General features: G+C 40.7%; 1 protein-coding gene across 1 annotated transcript in view; it reads right to left on the reverse strand.

Moving 5' to 3' along the window:
* NID1 (nidogen 1) overlaps positions 1–21,799 on the reverse strand; it is a 46,865-nt gene extending 25,066 nt beyond the window's left edge. The window contains exons 1-11 of the mRNA XM_005436585.3: positions 21,570–21,799; positions 14,700–14,999; positions 13,284–13,513; positions 12,232–12,653; positions 10,937–11,086; positions 9,418–9,669; positions 8,133–8,333; positions 6,050–6,295; positions 4,962–5,105; positions 3,756–3,884; positions 527–670 (exon numbers count right to left, since the gene is read on the reverse strand). Coding sequence (XP_005436642.2) covers positions 527–670; positions 3,756–3,884; positions 4,962–5,105; positions 6,050–6,295; positions 8,133–8,333; positions 9,418–9,669; positions 10,937–11,086; positions 12,232–12,653; positions 13,284–13,513; positions 14,700–14,999; positions 21,570–21,773 — 2,422 coding nt within the window. The 5' untranslated portion in view covers positions 21,774–21,799. The remainder of the gene's footprint in view (positions 1–526; positions 671–3,755; positions 3,885–4,961; positions 5,106–6,049; positions 6,296–8,132; positions 8,334–9,417; positions 9,670–10,936; positions 11,087–12,231; positions 12,654–13,283; positions 13,514–14,699; positions 15,000–21,569) is intronic.
* Between the last annotated feature and the right edge of the window lie 816 nt (positions 21,800–22,615).

Genomic DNA, 22,615 nt, shown 5'->3' on the forward strand with positions numbered 1-22,615 from the left:
TGCACTCTACTATTCTGATAAGTAACCAGCATTATTAACTCACACAGTATTTTAGAAATATATGCCCATATTTCTCAAGCAAAAATCTTAACACAGCAATAGAGGCAGGATTTGGCCAGCAATGTTTCCAACATGTAGTTAGTTAATGCTGCTTCCCCAGTGCACTCCAATGGAAATGAAACAGAATATAATTTGTTTTACATAGTCTGAGCATCATGTGTCACCACCTTAGTAACATAAACCAATACAGTGCACACAGTTCCAGCAGATGAAGAACTCGTCTGTCAAGTGCAACTACTGCAATTTCTGCATTTACTTCATATTGGACCCTCTGTAGCTCAAATATTGAAGACTGATTTCAAAGGCAAGGGGAGGAAAGGACAAAAGCTTAATGCAATGCCTGCTCGAGGGATTTAAACTATGGAATTTCCTACTTTAAATCACATGTAACTATAGGGCATTGCAACAACCAGACAAATTGTGCAATAAAGAGTACAAAACCCCCACAACAAATGGTGCTACCTACCCTCACAGGCACGTCCATCTCCGGAGAAACCAGGGAGGCATGTGCAGATGTAGGTGGACCCTCCGGTGTACACACACTGAGCACGCTGAGGAATGTCACAATTGTGTGTGCCCATCTGGCAATGGTTTATGACATACTCAACAGCTGCAGGTTAGATATACAAAAGAGAAGATGAAAATTTTAGTTTTCCTCCATAAAGTCTGAAGTTTATAAGAAGAGAAATTTATAGGGAGAGAACAGCAGCTGTGAAAGCATACAGAAGAGAAAGGAAACAAGAAAACTCACTTTTTCTGTTTTGGAGTTTGGGATTTTTTTCCCCAAGATCTCCCCTTTCACTTGTGTTAAACCTTATTAATGTTTTGCAAGGAACTGGTTGACCTCAGCAACTCATAGATGTTTGTTCATATAGAACATGGAAGAAAGGCTACCACAGTGACAGATCCTAAAGTCCATGACAGTTTTTTTTTAATAAAAAGAAGTCCCGAATAAAGAAATGTAAGGCATCTCACAGAGGTACCTCACGTGTTAGCTAAGTGGCCAGTTCACTGCACTGGGAATTATTAGATATTCCACTATACTAACCTAGCACTGACCCAGGGCTGTTGTCACTTTGGCAAGAGATAGGAGCTGTGACTCACTCCAAGAGATAAACACATTTGTCAACTACTACAGAGATTTTTGACCAACAGAGGAAGCTGGGACCAATTCTGCAGCTTTCCACAACTTTCTCATCCTTGACAGCAGTGACTCTAAAGGTATTGTACTGCTTTACACACAAATTATTTCAGGTAGTCACTGGAGCCCTGTGTATGCTTACCTGTTATGTCAGAGAAGAGGAAAGGAAACCATGGTACTTAGAATAGGAAGAGGCACAACACTACAAAAATTTTGGGCCTGGAAATAGGTGAGTTTGCAGTGTGTACAACTAGAAACAGACTTCCAGCTGCTGTAACAGGGAGTCCACTGAGGTTTTCTTTACACAGTTCTGACAAGGACTTTACAGGGGACCAGGACAAGACTCTACAATGCTCCTTTCATCACAGTACACAGATGGAAGCTACCACAGTATCAGCAGGGAAATAACAAAAATCTGCTGTCAGTGCCAGATCTGAAATCAGCCATTTTTTCCATTTCTCTGGAGGAGATGACATCATCGTCAGAATAATTTGTATCTTTCTGTTTGATGAAGTAAATTTTAGATTACAAAATAACATATTCAGACCTGTATTATAAAAGCATAAGATTTGGAGTTGGAGCTCAAAGGGAGTCCCCAAGTCCTCCTATTCCTCAGCCTACAAATAGGAGAACAGGATTTATTTACAACTCTCATCTGAAGTTATCCAGTGAGTTACACAGCTAGCATGAAAAAGCTGCAGTTCCAGAGAAGCTCAGTCAGAGCTGGCATCCCAGAGCAACCTGCAAAAGCACAAAGAGGGTATCTGTTGCCCCTTCTCAGGTTCAAGTTGTTTGTGGGTTATAAAACCCTCCCCTGTGGAAAGGGGAACAAGATTACCATGACATTTATTTTCAGTCTGTTGGAAAACTGGAGTTGATGTTCTCTCTCTTCAGTCTTTTGGATGCAAAGTTTGGGTTTGATTGATGGGAGGGATCACACTGAAGTCCTTCAAGCTGGGCAAGGAATTGTTAGAAGTGTGACACATCAGCTTTGTGGGAAAGTGGTAGGGTGAAGCCAGTGAGTTCATGGCTGGAGGCAAAAATGTTCCCTTTCAGGTCCAAGTGATAGAAGTGCAGCAGTGAACATAATGGAAAAAATATAAACTTCTCTTCCACATCTCACCCTTCTAGCACCCCAGTAGAAGCTGCTTTTTCTGACTGTTCTGCAACAAAGGGGAGGCTCGGTGCACTGTGAGCCCACAGCATGCAAAGCCACACGCTTAACAGAAGTCATGCAACATTCTGCTGTTAAATGAAGGCTCCTCAGTCTTAGCTGAAGAACACAACAAGGAAAGACCTGAATGCATTAGCTGATCAAAGGGAGCTAAGCTTCCACCACAAAGCAGTCATGACAGACGCAAACGTAATCCTCAGGTGTTATCCCTTATGCCTAAAAGAAACAAGAACTGGTCCAACCATACTGGAAGTGTGTGTATAGGTTTTGTCACTACAGTATTACTGTCAGGTTACAAACAGACAAAAATTCTAACTAAAAAAAAAATAAATATGTATATATATACATGTATATATATCCTATATCCTATCCTGACAGTTGCAGTTTTCTATTTAGTTTTTGATATTTGCAATATATATGACACCCAAAAGAATCAGCTTATCTTCTCAAGGGTAAAGCTCATGCATTTTCTTTCTATGTGGAAAAATCACTTTCAATACACATCCCACTCAACCACCTTTCAATTCTACCAGCTACCAAATGGAATTTCTACAGCTTTAGTGAAAAACAACAAACAGGAAAAAATACCACCTCTTTAGGAAAATCTTAGTTCAGCAAGTACAGGTAAACTCAGGCTTCCTCGAGAAAAAAGTTTTTAAATTAAATAAAAATAACTAACTCAGTGACAACTACTGAATTTTAAGTTTTAATGGTCCATTAACAAACCAGCTAGATTTCCTACAAATGTCAGAGATTTTAACAGTGAAATGATCTGTAGTTGTAATTTCTTTTCAGCCTGACTAATTATCACTTCAGAATAAGCCTGCAACAGCCAAGACACACTGGTTCAGACCTGTGCACTGCCTTGTCCAAGGGAAGAATCTGTAACTAAAATCTGATCTATTAAATCTAATTCTGAATTAGATATAAGAAAGAAACAGAACCCAAACCCCCCAAAAGCCAAAGCACAGCACTAGAGAAAATGCAGAAAAAGCCCTGCCTCATCCTGAAAGTGACATGCTGTGAAATACAAATAAATAACTTCTCACTTTAATGCTGCTTCTTTTATAAATTTGTATTTTACTTCCATATGAAATCTACAACTAAATGATGGTAAAGAAAGGACAAAAGCTTTCAATAATCATTCCTCCCCAGTTGCAAGCATTCTGAATGGGGAATTTTTATGAGATAAAAACAAAGTTCTTCAGGCACCTTCTTCAGTTACCTAATGGATTGTAATAATTAACTGCAGCAGGAACTCCTAGATTCAGCTCACGTTAGAAGTCAGCACAGATCCTTGAAGCTCTGTTTTCTGTCTCTGTGAGATGAATCACAGCCTGAAAGCTGGTGGGCAGTGCTTTTAAGAAATGTGAAACTCACCAACACAAGTCCGCCCATCTGCTGCAAACTGGTACCCTTCAACACACTCGCAGCGGTAGGTTCCCGGCTGGTTATTGCAGACTGCGTTGCTGCCACATAGAGCTGGTTGCTCTGAACATTCATCAACATCTAGAATATTATAAGGATTCCAGTTACTACAAAGATGCATTTAATAAAAATACCAGAAAAACAGAAACTGTTCAACTGTTGAGTAATAGCAGGCTTATATATTTAAACCACATCTTGGACAGACGATACCTTTTAAGAGATATTAGTAACCTGAGTTTTCAGGTAACTGTGTCCTCAGCTGATGTGCACCAAAAAAAACCCCAACAAAACCAGAAGGGAAGGAACAGGAAAACAAAGAGCAAGGAGGAGCCACTGAAAAAGAAAATGCTGCCTACAAGGTGACCAGAAGCAGGGATGACTACTGGGGAAGCATGAACTTTAGAAAAGACTTCCTCTTCCATTATCCATACACATCTTTAAGCCACTGGTATTCAACTCACAGTGCCAGAGGACTGGGAGGGACAGTGTGATACTGTTGTTTTCATTTGCAAGTTCATTTAAGGGTCGGAGTGGGGGGAGGGTTGGTGTTTTGATTTTTTTATTTAAAAAACCCAACTCAGTTAACTAATATGGATGATGCATATTTCATTAATACATACTTTCACCTCTTGAAAACAAGTATTTGTGCTGTGATCTGATTATGGAACAAAACCTAAATACATTAAGGATACAGAGATGGGAAATAAAAGTCTCCTTGAACTATCTAAGTCCTTGAAAGGATTTTCAAAGCAGATCTTGAAAAAGACAATTTCAGTGGGTTCCACACATCTGTGCTCTGTACATATGTGCATATGCCATTCCTCATCTCCCTCAAGAACGTTTAACCTAATTTTAATCAGAATTTGCATTACAGTATATTTCTCACAGCTAAGTTCCCCACAGGTTTTATGAAAAGATGAACTGGGGAGGAAAGTCACTTTGCAAACTAGCAAAACATCCAAGTTTGACCCTTCAACACAGCCAAACTTGCTCACTTTGATTACTGAGATACCCCAGCATCCCTCTAACCTATCTTTCCCCAAACCAGCCTCTCAGGACAGTTGATTTTGCTAGAATGGCTAGTCCTGAGGGTCAACGCATCCCACACAAAATAAATTCTACATTAGCTGTCATTTTGTAATGAAAGTTTTCTCATACCATAGCAAACGTTTCCATCTCCACGGAAGCCAACCGAACATTCACAGAAGAAACTATTTCCAGTTCCCGGACGACACATCGCATTGGTGTCACAGTTATGGGTACTGGTGTAGCAAGGATTCCGGTTAATGTCAGCAGAACCATCTGACAAGAGAGATCACATTTAGCCATGACAACTCTATCCAAGTAAGAGTATTCAGCCAAGGCCACTGCTTGTAGTGCACGTGAAACAAGGAAAGAGAATTTTTTTTGCACCAGGAAGAAGGGGACTTGCAACTTATATGTAGGACAAGACATAGCATCAGCACCTGTATTCCTTGTTCCTGTGCAAAGGACTGCTGAGTTAAAAAAGAGAAGCCACAAAAACCGCTCTAAAGAGCCAGACTGACAGAGATAATGCATCTTCCAGTCACTGACACTAGACCCAAAATGCAATTGTTAACAGCTTGGTTTATTTATTTTAATTAGTAGAACTTTATTTTGTAACAAACAAGTGAGCAGAGTATTTTCTTCTACTCATCTGGTGTGCATTTTCAAATTGCTCCTTTGGTTTTTTTTCTGATTTTAGTGCAAAGAGACAAACTTAGACAGCTTAAACAAAAAAAAAAAATACTTCATAGGCTGCCTACCTTCCAAAGATAAAATGACATGTTTCAAGATAATTTATAGCAACCAGCTGTTCCAATGGCAAATCTTATTCCCCTCTTTTACCCTTTGCTCTGGCAATATAAAAACCCTCATTAACAGAGGACCTATAAATTAGGTAAAGATAAACGATACACTCCATGTGTCTGAGCAGCAATAGATTCAAGGTGGTACACAGAGTATTTCAAGGAATTAGACACAAACTACACTGAATTTCAATAGGAGGTAGTCACTTAAATACTCTTTCCCAAGTAAAAATACAAACTTTCAACAGCTCCATTTCTCTTCTTAATTGATAGACCTGGGCATCTACTCATAAATAGATCAAATTAATTTAACTTGTTAATACCCAGCTAAGGCAGGCTAGAAAAAAAAAACAACCCAGAAGCCTGCTCTTAATTACTCACAAAAGAGAAAAAGAAAGATTTCCAATTCATACATACCCCTGATCGGGCCGATGGAATTACTCATAGCGTATCGCAGAATCTGCTCATCTCTGTTATACAGGACAAATACACTGTCCACTGAGAGCTGCTGAGTAGCAGAGGCAGCATGGTGAGAGTCATCATGAATGCATTCATCAAATGAGATGGTCTGTCGCCACTGATAGGCACCTGTGTATGTGGAAGCAACGCCATCCCTTTCTGGCTCTGTCACTGTGTACTCCCTTGTGGATGATGAAGTGATCACTGCAACATGGCAACAAACACACTGATCAGAGCAGGGAGCAAAAATACTCTGCCAACCGCTGTCTGTAGACTCGGGGTACAGGCTGAGTAGCACAAATAGAAATTTCAAAGGCAAGAAGCTATGAAAGTGGATGTATTTCCATGCAAAGGAATAAGCCTAGTCAATTGCCTATTCTGTTCTCAGGTATCACAGCCTTGAGGAATGAGTCATTTAATTTATCTTGAAATATTTTTAAAGTTTAACTTTACTTTGTGGGTAAAGCCAGGTAAAGCAAGGAAAATCAACTCAGGAAGCTCAGAGGTTTCTTTAGATGAATTTACATAATGGAGCTACAAGCTAAGGACAAGGACCACCTCACCAGCACTAAACTACACCCACATCTAGTTCATTGTAAGCTACTGGCCTTGAATATTGAGTCCTCAAGAAGATGCATGTCTGAGAGCTCTTGTATGCTTCACAACAGTTTTCTATATTGTGAAAAACTGTGACCAAAACTCTTCAAAGTAGATCTGGGCTTGTGGATCCTCCCACCAACAGAAATCTTCCCAAAACCCCACTATTCTTTGTTTGGAAACCAGAATATGCCTGTATCAATCCACTTGCAACAGTTGGCACAAGCTTTATCTCTGCCAAGTAACGGTCTATCAAATATGCCATAGGACAGCAGAAGAATAGCTGTTTGAGTACTGGTAAATCAAATCCAGTATTTGGATGCCTCCTTCCAGCCTCTGACATTTCCTCCACAGGCAGAGCATTTCTGCTAAGGCAGCAGGTGTTCTACAGAGTGCACACTGCCCAAACAACTCCTCCAAAACTCAGGAGCCGTTCAGCACAAAGCAGAAGATTCCTCCTGCCTCCACCTCACTTTCTGTAACAGGCAAAGCAGCAAAAGGGGTTCAGCACTGGCCACCACAGTCAGACGTTAGCAGACATAAGGCAGTCATGATGTAACTACACCATTGTCAGCTATTTCTAGCAATCAAAGTGCACCCCTGGAGCAAAGTGAGCTCTCTCCAGTGTTCATGTTTCACCTGGGTACACCACAGACTGTTTCCTCTTTATTGCTCTTTGGCAGCCGGGCTGGCTGGCCAGCAGCAACACTCCAGCCTCACTTGGGTTTTGCTGTGTTGAAACACCCATAGTTTTATCCAGAAAGAGGAAAGTAAAAGAAGGGAGATTCCCCTGTAAACAGTGAAATGAAGAATGGCTCTGTTACAAATCTCAGAGTGTGGGATAAAGGAGAGAGAAGAGTACTGAAGAGACAATGGAGCAAACTGGTAAGGGAAGAAGCTCCTAATTTTCTGGTTACTTGTTCAAATTCAGCTCATCTAATACTGACAAATGCTTGTTACTAACACAATGCAATTTACATGGCACATACCAGTAAATATCTGGTCTGCACAGTCTCTTGGGCAAGACCAAAGCCCACTTAATGACATTACCACAAACAGTTATACACCAGTACAGCTCCTAGTGAAAAGCTGTGGACCCTAGAAAAAGCTTTGCAACTAGTATGACTGCCATCAGCATTATGAAAATAAGGCCAACAAAAAGGGAAATAAAGAGTATTTTGCAAGCATTGGTTCAGAGAAACTTAAAGTCTCCCCCCCCCCCCCCAATAAAAAGATTAGACACATTTACATTGTTCCACTGAAAAACCGCCTTCTTTTGGGACCTGTTCCTAAGAGGCAAAACCCAACTGTCTACAAATTGAAGGGTCTGGAGTACACTCGCTGAGAAAGGAATAAAATAATGTTTTTCAGATTTTCAGATTGTCTTACACTCTGCTCTAAGAAACATGCACTTTATTATAATTTCATTCTTAGGGAACCTTACCAGAACTAGAAGTGTGATAGAGTTCAGTGTATGGTTCTATATGGACTGATGCGCCAGATGGGATCTCAGGTATTCTGCCCTCCATTTCTGTGCTGATGGTAAGATGACCATGCTCATCAATTCCACTGAATTTCTGCTTTATAACCAGTTTCTCATTGTTGCCAAGAAAAGTTACTTCTGTTTGCCGTGTAAACTCACCACCTAAAGAAACGGTATTAGTTAAACCACTTAATAGCAGTTTCTGAATCCTTCTATTCAAAGTATTGTTTCTTGTAGATAAAATATAAATTACTATTTTCTGCAAGCATTAATGCAGCATAATTTATAATGTTTTGGTTTTCTACAGAAGTTAACTTCTGGAGGTGTACTGATAACATCCTTGGATACTACAAGGAAACTATCTTTTCTTAAGCAATGAACATACTAAATCACACGTAAACCTGAAGCAGCTTTTAAATGAAAAAAAAAAAAAGTTCCAACAAATCTAGCAACAGTAGGCTTTATCTTTCCAGTTAAAATGGCAAAGGAGTTGTACACTTTAGAGAAGACCTCCATTAGGAATACAGTGAGTTAAAAAAGTTTTAAAAATCTAGTACATCTGTTTCCACATCAAGCCCAAGTGAAACGTATGCTGTAAATTCCAGGACAAACTTCAAACACACCAAATCCAAGAAAATCCCCAAACAAAAAGCTATGTTCAACTAAATTCATAGTACAGTGCTGTAAAGGATAACATTTTAAAAAGAAACACATGTTCTCCTCAAACAGCTTGAATTCATGTGCACCACCAACCAGATCTAGCCTCAAACACTTATGAAAAGCTGTAATTGTGAACTGTGGTTTCCCTCAAATAAGTTAACAGAATCATTTGCATCTCATGCAGCAACTGCTTCTGTTAAGAATTTCAGATCTTCATGAGGTCAGATTTTCATTTCTCTTCTTCTCTATTGGTACAATCAGGCAATTAACATGTTAAACCTCTTGTAGATGTAGGGGCAGATTTTTCAGTAGTTCTGTACATTCTAGTACCAAAAATAAAATCCTTTTACATAATCTCTTTCTTGCACAGGAACTGCCAAGCCATTTTTTCTAACACACTTACGTGCTTGTGCACTATACGTTGTAAACAAGAAAAATGGTGAGAAGTTTGATTACAGAGAAACCATTTGCAGCTCAGACTAAACATGTTTTCATTCCATATTGCTTCTAAATGCACATTCCTTTTCTTTCAAGACAGAGGAAAGCATAGCACAGTTTTTTAACATTATTTTAATTTAGAAATTACCGGTAATACTGAATCCATTTTTAAATCCTTGGTGTTCCACAGCAAACATCCATCCTATGATACCTCCAATAGATGCAAGAGGCAGTAAAGAATACCCCAAAGTCTCTGGGATTGTGCTGATAGCAGTGTAGGCACGCCCTTGGTTCATCACAACATAGGAGTGGAGATCAGTGTTCTCAAATATAACTGGAACAGGATTATTTCCTACAAAGATTCTTCCTTTGACCTTCCCATTGACTCGCTGAGGAGAACCTGGCAAATTAATACAATGCATCAGAACAAAAAGACAGTTCTCACATACTCGGTATTCTCTATGTTCAAATATATTAGTGTTGAAATAAACAGCAAACAAATGCTCACAGAATTCAACGGACAGGAAAGCTACCTACAAACAGTGTGTTAATTTGCTTATGTACGTATATAGGTACATGCATGCGTGTGTGTGTGCACAGTTATTCATTATACAGATGATTAAGTGGCCAAAATTGCCTGAAGAGATGTTCTTTATCCTCCTTATCTTTTTTGTCTGCAAGGAAAGCCCCATAACGCTGTTACAATATCTCTGACAGTTAAAGTGGCACACACAAACTTTTGAACATCACACTTCATATCGATACCTACTGAATGTAAATTTGTTCATTTCATATTAGAAGGCTAACACTATTAGGTGTTAAAATAATTGACCTATTATTCTAACCTATTCTATTTCTTGACTCAAAACTATCGACCGTTTTAAAAACCAACAGAAGTAGCTACTTTGGATTGCTAGTTTTCTTCTGTGTATGATTTCCTACATGCAAATTCAAATTCCATTATCGTCAGGTCCTTCTTTTCTTTCTCTTGAAAATTCATTTTTATGAATTGAAAGTTAATTAGTAGGTTTTGCCTTCCCACCTTATAAAATACAAAGTCTGCATGAGCTATTTCAGTTGTTGAAATGAATCTATACTCTGAGTCAAGTCACCATGAGGATTACAAGTGTATACATAAGAAATTCCTTTATGGATTTTACACAAGAACAAAGTTTAAATGGGTATGTAACAAAAATCTGGCAGATTAGCCATTTAGTGAAGAAGCTTACGGGTCAGACAAAGAGGAGCCATACTCTTTAGTTTAATGATCAAAGTTAATTTGTTCATCCCCTTTGAACTGTCCATTCCCACAGTGAGGACCATATCAGATTATAACACATTGGAACTTCACGAGTAATTCTAGCAAGAAACCACTGCATGTTGTGCTATCCACTAGATTATGTCAGTTACCGAAGTTTATTGGTTCTAGAAAGTCATGTTAAAATGCATAATGATATAATGACCACTTAAAATAACTTGATTCATTCAAAAGACCACGCCAGTTTAGAAAGTATAGCTGATGTTTTACAATACCTTTCAATACATCTCAGTAAAATGTCTTTCAAAAAATATTTAACTACACCTTTTTTAGTATTGAAAACGGGTCACCTTATTCAAGAACGTCACGTGTAATTGCTGCTTACGTACCTAATTTTCAAAAACATTACCTTCTGCTACACATTGTCTGCCGTTTCCTTTGTAACCAGCAATACAACTGCAACAAAATCCATTGGGATAATCTTTGCAAATAGCATGAACAGAGCACTGGTGGCGGTTGTTAGCACAAGTCTGTTGGACATCTGTGTGGTAGCGAAACACTGTAGAAAATAAGACCAGACACTTAGACTTCATGTAATTCCCATAGTATTCACATATCCCTGGTTTAGTTTAAAAATATCTCTAGACTCACTTGATTGGTTTTTGATTTTCTGTTTAAGGAAAACAAACAACTGAAACCAATTTTTGCTAACCTTGCAACATGCAAGTAACAGTCTGCCATTCTGCAGGACTTCAGATGTTAGAAAACTTTAATTCTATTGAATTCAGTGGATCCATATTAACACAGATCTGTTAAACTTTCTTGGTGAAACTAAACACACAATCATTTTAACCTGTCCTTGTTTCCAAACCAAAGCAAAAAGGAGCCTTTCCAACCTCAGAACAAAACCCTTCAGTAAAGTACCCAGGACCATGCACCAACTGATGCACCCTGTAATCCTAATTGGTTTACCCCATCATTTCATGGAGATAGCAATTCTCACATCTGCTTCAAGAAACAATTAACATCTGGGCAGTCAGCCACACTGTTCTGAATTTTCTATAGACAGTTCCTCAGAAGTCAGAATTGCTAATCCCACCCTTGTAAAACTTGAGACCATGAAACCCTAGCCAACAATTTTTGCAAGAGTTACTATTCCCAACCTTTATTAAATCACCTCTGTTCAGTAACACATCTATGAAAGGAAAAAACCTCAGTTTCAGTAGAACTGATCGTAAAATCCTTACCAAGAACAGCCAAATAATGCAGCTATTAAAGTTAAGATCATACTTTTAAGAACAGTCCTGGGCAAAAGAGGTGGGGAAATCAGTCCCCGCTAAGAATGTGTCAGCTTTAGGAATGCAATTATCTCTGTAGGAAGCTTTCCTTCAGAGGGATTCAGTTCCCACAGACACACTGTAAATGTGTCCTCCTGTGAGCTTGGTTGGGGAGCTAGTTTACTAGACTGGCAAGATCTGAATCTGAGGTGACATTCAAGTTAACTATCTTGATGAATAACACAAACATATTAAATATGTCCAGATTCTCGGATACGAAGGTAGTGAGAAAGAAACAGATTATTTCTTCAGTAGTTCAATTTCTTGCACTCCTCTGTTTTGGGGTTGTTTTTTTTTTGGGGGTGGGTTTTTTTTTTTTTTCAGCCTATCCATCTTAGAAGGATCCAAGCTGCACAAAAGACCTTACCTATACCAGTTTCATCAAATTCTTCCACATCTATGACCTGGGGCTGCTGTGGGGGGAACTGCTGGAACTGGCGAGGTGGAGCTTTTGCTGTTGGGAAATCTTGATGACTGTAAAAAGACTCAGTTGAAGGTGTTCCTGTTACATCTTGGTACGAAGTCAGAAAGTCTTCTGCAGCTAGCTGAGGAACACTATATGTAACATGGTGCTGATCCTCTTCTGTGCTGTCCGTACTGCTGGTGACATATTGCTGTCTTATTTCAGTAGAGCCATAGTCTGACATAAACGGTTTCGAAGTCATCTCCTGGTCTTGTTCATTGGACTCTAGGCTCTCCAAAACGTTGCTGATCTTGGCAGGCACAATACTGTCAGATGAGCTGCCAATCTCAAACACCCAGACACCTTGCTTTCCAGCATTGCTGCTTCTATCAAAGAGAAGCATATACCAAATGAAAATGATCAAGTACAAGCTGCATAGCATTTCTAGCCTACGTGTTACCCTTTGCTGAGAAATAACAGGACAAAACTGTCCAATTATCTTATCTGCATACTTATCTACAGGTACAGTTTATTCAGCTATAAAACACCCCTGGCTGTTTGGATAGCATTTTTTTCTCCACAGCCAGAGCTCTCTTCTTGAGAACATCTAGCCTTCTTGTCTCCAAAGTGATGGGAACAAAAGGAGATATTTGGGGCATAAAGATCTTGTTAACACTTACTGAAACTTTCTAACCCATTCCCTTGCCTTTTTGTTCATTTTTTTCTTTCAAAAAATACCCAGGATAAAGAGTTGAAGTCTGAAGTGGTCCTATTTTTAGAAAGGCTAAGTACACAGCAGCTCCTACCAGTGACAATGGAACTATGAACTTTTGACAAATTAGACCAAAGTCCTCATATTCCTTAAGTGGGTGGACATTTATGAGTTGTAAACTTTGTGATTTCTCATGCAATAGCTAATGGGATCTTATTATTTCTCACTGACTCATGCTACAATTAAGAAAACCATGGAACTCCTTGGTGTTTTCTCAAGGAGTTTAAACAAACAAAAAGCATACTTGTGCAGGTTTCTAATGCTGTCTTCATCCTTAGCAATGACATTGTATGATCCTGGCGTTTCCAAAAAGTAGTAGTTTGTAGAGGCTTGACTAAAGCCAACCAGAGCAGGAATCTTTTCATCACCATTCTTGGAGTATGTACTATAGAACTGCAAACTATCTTCTGGATAAAGGAAAATAGCATAGGAACTGGAGTCAGAAGAGGCTAAAACAGCCTGGAATGTGTTTCTCTGTGGAAAAAAATTAACATCCATTTACTATAGAAAAATAGTAAAGATATACAACAGAACAACTTCTTTTAAAACAAAAAGTCAAAATCAGAATTTCCATCATGTATAATGCATCATGTACTTCCTAGGAGATATCATTATTACAGAGGCTTATGTTTTGCTAAGGCAGTTTTAGCTTTAGCATGCATAAACATTAAAAAGAAAGCATTATCAAAGTTAAGGTAAATCTCTTAGGAAATAGTCAGAGAGGCTGCCTAAAACATAACAATTCTAAGTTCTGTGCATAGGATGCTATATCATCTTAAAATAAAAAGAGTGATGTGCCTAACTAAATAGAAAAAAAAATATCTGTAAACAGAGTATTTCAAGAAGAGTTCAAGTTTCATGTTGCTGCAAGTGTCTTCTCCTGTAGGAACCATCAAGACAACACCTCAGACATCGCCTATTCATTGCTATCAGAGTGCAGAATCATTACTGCAAACATAATTGTTGCGTCGTCAGGCACAAGAAATTAATCTTTAACAAAATAAGACTTGCTATGTTGTGGTAATGTCCTCAACTTCATACACTGTGAGCACGCTTATCAGCTGGGATAATGATGGTGCATAAATTTACATATCTTTGCAGAATAGTATCTAACATGGTTTAAAAAGTGAAAATGATTTGTAAATAATAAAACCCAAACCTCTAACTGCTTCTTCCTTGAACACTAGCTACAAAGCATGAATTCAATGTCATCTGTCCAAAAGGGATTCACAGTCTGAAGTTCCTATTACTCCATATACCTGTCAGATTTTTGATAGTTTGATGTCAAAATGACTTAAGTGTCTGTTGAAAAATGCAAGCCAACTGGATTATATTGCACAAAGGGAGGGCAGGATATCCTACCATTTCAGTTATTACCACATCACACATAACATTCAAAGTAAGAGTTGTCAAGGAATACAAAGAAATCAGCTATGTAGATTCAAGCATTTTCTTTTGAATGAATAAAATACTGTAAAATAAAAATCAAGTAAAATTTTGGAAACTCCTATTTTGCTACAGCCTTTTCAACAATAAAATACATACTTAACTGTACACACATTTAAACACAATGGAATTCAAGCCTTCAAAACAACAGTTTACAGTGTTACACTGCAACTGAACACATCCAACACGACTTAAAGCTCTGATTAACATTCACCTTTTCTTCTGAAGTATGATCTTCTCCCGGTGCCTGGTAAGGAGCCACAAGCTTCCACGTAACAACAACAACACTGCTGGGATCAAAAGTACTCTCAGGAAAGCCTCTTTTGATATAGTCTGAGGCAAGTTGCAAGACATCTGAGGATGAATCTTCTCTGTAATACACACTTCCACGTCCACCTGTTGTGTCTAGGTCTGCCATAAAAGGAGCAATAGCCCCAAAACTGACTGGGAATTGACCAAGATATTTTTCTTCACTTGAGGGCTCATTCACTGCAATAATCCCATTAGTGGCAACCTAATAAAAAGGTGGAAATTATAAGACAGATATGGTTCATATGGCTATCACCCACACCTATGTGCTCTAGATCATAATATATATATTGCATTTCCAAAAGAAACTGAGTCAAAAGTCAAGTCTCGTATTTCAAAAGTAACTGAATTTTTTGACATTTCTGTTTTGTATCCCATGTCAGGAATCCTGGGATTTCAGTTGCCCAAAACCAGAGGTCCACTTTATGGATAAACCTACCTTTTTTTTCCCCAGATAAAGATTTTAGCTATTTAAATTTCAGGTACTTATTGCCTCTTCTAATAAAGATATACATAACCACGACATTTCACAAGTTTCCCAGTCTTTCTCCCACCAAGACCCAGTGCAACCCCACTGTGAGTCTGTCAAGAATTATGTATGGACCCTCCCAGATCACCAAAAGCTCTTGGCGCTTTCTTTTCTCCTCACTTCACTGCAACCAGCCTCCTAGGAACTTCTCTGCGACTGTGCAAGGTTGGCTGCAACAAGCTGCTGCTCACTCTTAAGATATGCTGTAAGCTCAGCTCCTATACCAAAGGCTATAAAAGCTAGGAGATGGAATTTCTACAGCAGATACAAGCCACTGTGTAAGTTCCCTTACAGCTGAGTGCCCTGACACAGTCCTAGGGAAAAATAGCTCTATTACTTGGGGGGAGGGATGCACATTAACATATACAAGTGAAGCTCTTCATCTGAAAATGCATACATACTGCCTCAGCAAGATTTAATGGTCAGTGAGATGATGACTCACAGCCAACCACCTCTGACTAAAAATTAAATACATACATACGCACAGGTAGATGCTAGGGCATGTCCAAGTGTGACAGCCAAACTTCCTTGGCAAACCAGAGCTGGCATTCACACACACAGAAAAAGCAAGCAAGACTACAAGTCCTTGAGGCAGTATATAAATTGCTCACACACAGCTTTTCGTCCGGGCCCTTCTTCCAGATATATATGGCACCGTACGTATCAGCCACACACAAATCTATTTCCAAGTGTTTGATTACCCGACAACTGGACACATCTGACTGTCTGCAGGCAGCCAGGCACTCACCTCTCTAGAGCTGCTGCCCCCTCAGAAAGGGACAGAAGTCCCAAAACTGGCACCCCAAGCTATGAAACAAAACCTTACCTCACGCACAGGGATTCTTGCCATTCCAAGAACAACAAACCGCTGCTGAATCTCTTCACACAGTCAAGATGTTCACAATGTTATGCAACCTTCATGAACGCTTGGAAAAGGGTAAGAATGCTCACCGTGACTCAGACCACAAGGCCATCTAGCCCAGTAGCCTGTCCTCAGCCGTACCTGCTAGGTTACAGATTCAGCAGAACAAGCCAAGGGCATGCACATACTCCTCCAACCAGTCTCTGACCACATTCAGCTCAAGGGATTCCCTGTGGTTTGACTGTTTATTCAGCCTCAGTGGATCTCCTTCACATATTTCTTAAGTCTTCCCTTCAACACATATAAACTTTATGCATCCACAAAATCCCTTAAAAAGGAATCCCATAGATCTGTGACTCATACCCTGAGGTCTCTCCTACTTTGGTTTGTTTTCAGTCTGGCTCCCGACTTCATTTGATGGCCCCTAGTTTATGTATTGGGACATGCATTCAAATCCTACCCAGTCTCTCCCCCTGTGTAATTTCTCCTCCAGAATGGAGACCTCCAGCCTATTCACACGCTTCCAATAAAAGCTGTTCCCTGTGTCTGATCAATCTCACTGTCTCCGAATTTTTCCTCCCCTTTTCTACTATATACCTTTGGAAACAAGAAGGTCAGTACTACATATATTCTTCAAGACACAGATAAATTGTGGGCCGTGCAAGCCTGTCAGGGATGTTGGCTACATATTTCCTGGCAACATCCTTTAAAATCTAGACCACAATTTCTACCACTACATGCAGCAAATCAGAACAAGTATAGTATGGAAAGTCATGCTACTACCACCCCTTCATATACAACATACACCTATGCCTTGAACCCTCCTTTGGCTACCCAGGGGGTCAAAGCATGCCCCCTGCCACAGGCTAGTGGTCAATCAGCTTTGAGTATAAATAATTGTTAGCATGAACTATTAGCTCAACTTAGCAAGTAGTTCACAGAGTATACCAGAATTTACTTTGAAAATGTCTTGATCTATGCTCATTGTATGGTCTGCAGACATATAAAGTCATTACTGCTACAGTGAAGAAATAATTTAAAAAGTTAAGATCATGTAAAAAATGGGAAGTTATCTTGGATACACTGTTCATGCATAAAGTTATCTAAGCAGTATATAATCATGCACAAGCATGACGGGAACACAGGCCATGTTAGAAAGGGGGAGAAGCTGCTGTGTATCACGATCATTTTTCCTCTAATCATTTGTGACTTAACAGTGGCCAGAGATCCCAAGGTGAACTATGAATTTTAGGAATACAGAACTAAAACGACAGTATGAGTTACCCCAGTCTAGACCTTGCAATTGCAGGCAGATACATAACAGCGATTTAGTCCAGAAAGGTTTCCCAAACTTCTATAACACCTGTACACTAGAAAATGCCTCATACCCCCGTAAAGCAAAGCTAAAACTTACCCTAAAAATTAAAATTCACCAATTATCCTATACCACTGGAAGACAGTTGGGAAGATGGTGGGCATTACAGTATGCTGGCTAAGAACTTCTAGCAAGGAGATGCAGTCCACCTTTAAAGTAATACATTTAGAGTAAATTGAAAGTTTTTCCACTCCTTGCTTATACTTTCTGTACACAAGCACCCCCACTCCCACTCTAAATCCTCTTGTGAGAGATGACTGGTGTTTCAAATATTTTAAACAAATTCCATGCTCTTCATCAGATTTGGTGTGTGCAGACTTTGTGGCTGCATGGTCCCTCATTTATGACAGATTAAAATAACATTAAGAGAAAATACAGTCAGGACTAGTTAAGACCACAAAATTAAGTAGAGACCAGAAAAAATGACCTAACATTTTGCCCTCTTCTTTTCACCTATTAGGGGCATGCTCCTGACTAGTCACTTTGTATCTTGTTAAAAAACTTAAATGCAACAAGTAATTTTATTAGGGAGATGCAAAAATGCCAACTCCATTTTCATGTTTGTAGTTTATAAATGAGACAGTTCCGTTTCAATTGTTAAGGGAATGTTTGGCTGCAAGTACTCTATCACCCAGAGAAAACATTTGCAAGCCATTAAATGAAAATAAATACACAAACTGCTCACTTTGTAAAGAGAACTTTAGTGTAGAGAATGAATGTTCACCATTACTGAAAAAATGGTTTTAGTTTTCAGATTTAACAATACATTTATACTGAAAAAGATGGTCAATAGTACAATTTAACTTTACCCTGTTCATGTTTAAGGTCACACAGACAGTTAAAGTGTGGAACCCCAAAGTAAAGCGAAGTAATTTGGGGTAAGTACTGGGTTTCATTAAAGTTTCGTTCCGGTCAAATGGGAAAGGGGGGGGGGGAAGAAAGGCCTCAGGTGGGCGTTGTCTAAAGACCAGCTGTACGGTACATCTTTCCTTTTAGAGTAAAATACTATTTAACTTGACAGGAACTAAACACAGATGTATTTTTAGCATGTTAAACTTCTGGATGACACACATAGTTAACATACATTTGTGGTTTGTAGCAGAACAAATCACATACACCCTATTATACATCCACAATGAAAAAACAAGTGAGAAGAAGGAAGTACGAAGTAACAAAGTACTTCTATGGAGAGAAAAAAGGTGTACCCATGTGCATATAACAAAAATCAAAGTTTCAAACAAATGAGGTATTTTTGCTTGTACAGTGACTAGGCATTTCGAGGACTTAAGTGTTTCTGAGTAAGGGAGTTTGGAAAAATTGAATGTATTTGTATAACGAATTGCCAGTTGACTTAAAGCAGCAAAACTTTCTAATACAAACATGACCAACTATAAATTTAGGATGTTAATAAAAGTAACGATTAGAAAACTAATCCAAACTTGCCTTAAAGGACTCTGATTCTTCCCTAAAAGGAAGGAATCCCTAATCCTTTAACTTTTCCACAGCAGTGAGCCCTAGTGTAAACTGGAAAGGCCTTAATAAAAGTATGTTATTAAAACAAATAGACCAGTATCACTTAGTGATAGAATTCAATGTCATAGGTCTTGCACAGGAAAACATTACAGTATGTGAAAGTCTGTTTCCACTTATATAAAAGTTCTCTCTTCTGTCTCTGAAAAGAAAAAGAGTTTTATTGCCAGGGATTTTATGACAAATTGATACTAAACAATCGTTCCTCAAAACTCCTTGCCTTTTTATTCACGTGTAGAGCTAACTCAAACAACTCAGCTTCTCAACTGTTGGAAAAAATAAGAGAGAACCCACATAAATTTTCAGCTGATTGAAGGCAAAACTTGCAAAAATCAAGCACTCAAAAATTAAGATAAACTAATCACATTATACTGACAGAAAGATCTATTTCATCACAACTCAAAATCTGATCCAGGAATTCCTTGATGTACTGTAATGTATTGCTACCAATACCACATGTTAATTGTATAAGCTTGATAACATTTACTATCAACTAGCAACACTTTGGTGAATTCTGCTCACTAAATAACATCATAGAGCTTAATAAGTACTTATTGCCAATATACAATAAAACTGTGTATAGTGAAGGTGCATTTAAGACTGCTCAATACATTTTCCTAACAGGTATACTTCTCCTTTTGCAACCCCCATACAGTTTGTACTGCGCTTCTGTTTTGCAATACTTGTGACAGATTAAACGCAAGATAAAAAACTCTGCATATTATCTAGACTGACACTGAAATACCATTCATTATCAGACTTTGCCTATATTAAAATTGCCCATCCTTAGTACTGAGTAATCGATCTGAGAGTACCCTAAAAGTGATTCTGGAATAGGCTCTACACGGATACTCTTCCAGACAAAAGCTAACTAGAACTGCTCCTGTTTTATGGCATGGGCAAGTAACAAGATTATTAAAGTAACCTAGCGTGGTTAACCAATTTACTACTCTTTGAAAACTCTGTCCCCTTTCTGTCACTTATCTGACATGTTGTTATCTTTGCTTCTCAGTGATTGCATACACAGCCCACTATCTTTCAAGAATATGTCTGTGCTTCAAAAAGTGTATTTTTTACTGGGGTTGGCTAATAAGTGACCAGACTTAGGGTATGGAAGACAAGACAATGAACTAAGGGTCAAACTGAAGTTTGACTCTACTTACTACTTGTGAATTACTTGCCTTTACTGCCAGCTGCCGTTAACAGTGCCCATTTTCCACACAGGCATAACTTGAATCCCTCGAAATTTTGGATTTCAGATGTAATTTCAGGATTTATCTAGGTAGGGGCAGTGCGGACAATGAAAAAGAGCCTAACTTCAGTGGCAGCACTAATATAATTCAGTGTAATGCAAGCATGTTAAATCTTCAGTGAATACCTGTAAAACAGACTCAAGTACATAGGAATCAAATTTTGAACGACTGCAGCCACATGGAGGTCCAGTTTCCCAAGTGTCTCCGTGTAGATTAGTCCCCAGCATTGTATCCTAGACCCATGGTGCTAAAGCATGTTGGTTTATCTGGACAGGGAGGTGGATTTTAACTTGATCAGATTAATGCACTAAACACACCGGGCCTTCCCTATTAAGACCTTTCTAAATATGCTAGTTGGCATCTCCAACTGCCAGCCTAGATGAGGCTTCAGAAGAAAAGAGGCAATGATAAAATAGACAATACTCTTAGAGTGTTCTGAAGACATGCTGTCGCATTAAACATTTTTTTCTGGCTACTTTGGAGCAGCTCTGCTCCAGACAATCTGTTTTCAATCCCACCTTCATATACTAAACGTCCTCCATTAGCTATAAACATGCACACACAACCCTGGGATGCAGATTCTGCTACGAGGCACACACATGGCTGGCGTCTGTCTGCAGCCCAAAGCCTGCAATTGCTCTGGATGTGAATTTCGCCTGCCCAAGAGAGTCATGAGCAACGAACATCTGAGGGTGTCCAAGACATTAAGGGGCAGAAAGCACTCTCAGCGCTAAGAGGTGCAAATCTTGGGCATGTCAAGCTGCTGGTTGGAGGCTCGTAGTTTCGGTTTTATGACTTTGGCATGCTGAAATATGCAAAACGCAGACCAAGACGAGGCTTTTTCTTAGCTGGACATGCACGCTGTGCGGGAGCACACAAAACACCTGGGGACGATGTTCACTCTGGATAACCCATTACATTCTCTTTCCCCTCCTGCTGTCGGTTGCATCGCCTCCCAGCACAGACCGCGTGCACCTCAGAGAATCAGCAGCACCCACTGTGTGAGAAGGGAACTAACACAGCTCTGACACCCGACTGAACACAGCCGGCACAGTTAAGCCTTCGGACCGACCTCTGACCACGGCGCTCGCGCAACCGACGCGAACTCCAACGAGCACCACCACGCAGCAGCCCCAACCCCAACCCCGGCAGCACCCCCCCGGGGAGCCCCCAAGACCCTGCGGCGGCCGGAACGAGGCCGCGCACCCTCCCGGCCCCACACTCACGTAGAGGGAGCGGACGGCGGCGCCGTAGAAGCGCAGCGCCGTGCTCAGCTCCAGCGCCGCCGAGCGCGCATCGTCCCCGGGCTCCAGCGCGGCATCGCCGCGCTCCTCCCCGTGCGGCAGCAGCGGCAGCCGCTGGGCGGGCAGCGCCAGGGGCAGCGCCAGGGGCAGCAGCACCCAGCGCAGGCAACTCGACGCAACGCGCATCCCGACACCTCCCGGCACGGCGCCGCCGTCCCGCCGCTATAAGCGCTGGCAGCGGGGGCGGCCGGGCCGGGCCGGCGGGCGGGGGACGGCGCCGCGGCCAATGGCTGCGCGGGGGGCGAGGGGGCGGGCGGGACCCCCCGCCCCGCCGGGACGCCCCCGCCCGCCGCCGGGACCCCTGGGGCCCGCTCTCACAGCCCGGGGCGCGGCTGGGGGCGGGGGGGGCTTCGCCCGCCGCCTCCGAGCCGGCGGGAGCAAAGCGGCGGCAGCCGCGGCGCTGGGGGCGGTGTGTAGGGGCGCCGGGCTGCGGGGGCTCCGCCGCTGCCGGGATCTGAGCGCGTCGCCTGCGGGGTGAGGAACTGCGGAAGCCAAATCCCGCAGCTGCTTCCAAAGCCGCGACTGTTCCGCGGGCTCGGCGCTAGGGAACGCGGGCTCCGCTCGCTCCGGCAGCGGCAGTACCTTCCCGCAGCCGGGCGGCGGCCAGCGCACTGCAAGCTAGTGCCGGGATCAACGTGAAACGAAAATCCTAATCCCGGTGCCATCTTCTGACATCATTTTGAGACCAGGTGCTAATTATCGGGGGGAACCGAAGAACTACACGGGAATGTGTCCCACAAATCAGCACCATCAAGGCCAGACCTGCATTTGGTTTTAAAATGACATTTAAAAAATAATAATAATCTGTAAATGAAAAACTCACTGATTATATGAGATACATAGAAAAGAAATATGGGATATCTACACACATCCTTTCTGACTATGTCTTCTGCGTTTATAGCCTAGTCCTGTTCCCAAGAAACACTCAGAAGCAACTGAAGAATGGGTACATTTCATATATTTTTTCC

This window comes from Falco cherrug, chromosome 6 (genome assembly GCF_023634085.1).
Source record: "Falco cherrug isolate bFalChe1 chromosome 6, bFalChe1.pri, whole genome shotgun sequence".
Taxonomy (NCBI): domain Eukaryota; kingdom Metazoa; phylum Chordata; class Aves; order Falconiformes; family Falconidae; genus Falco; species Falco cherrug.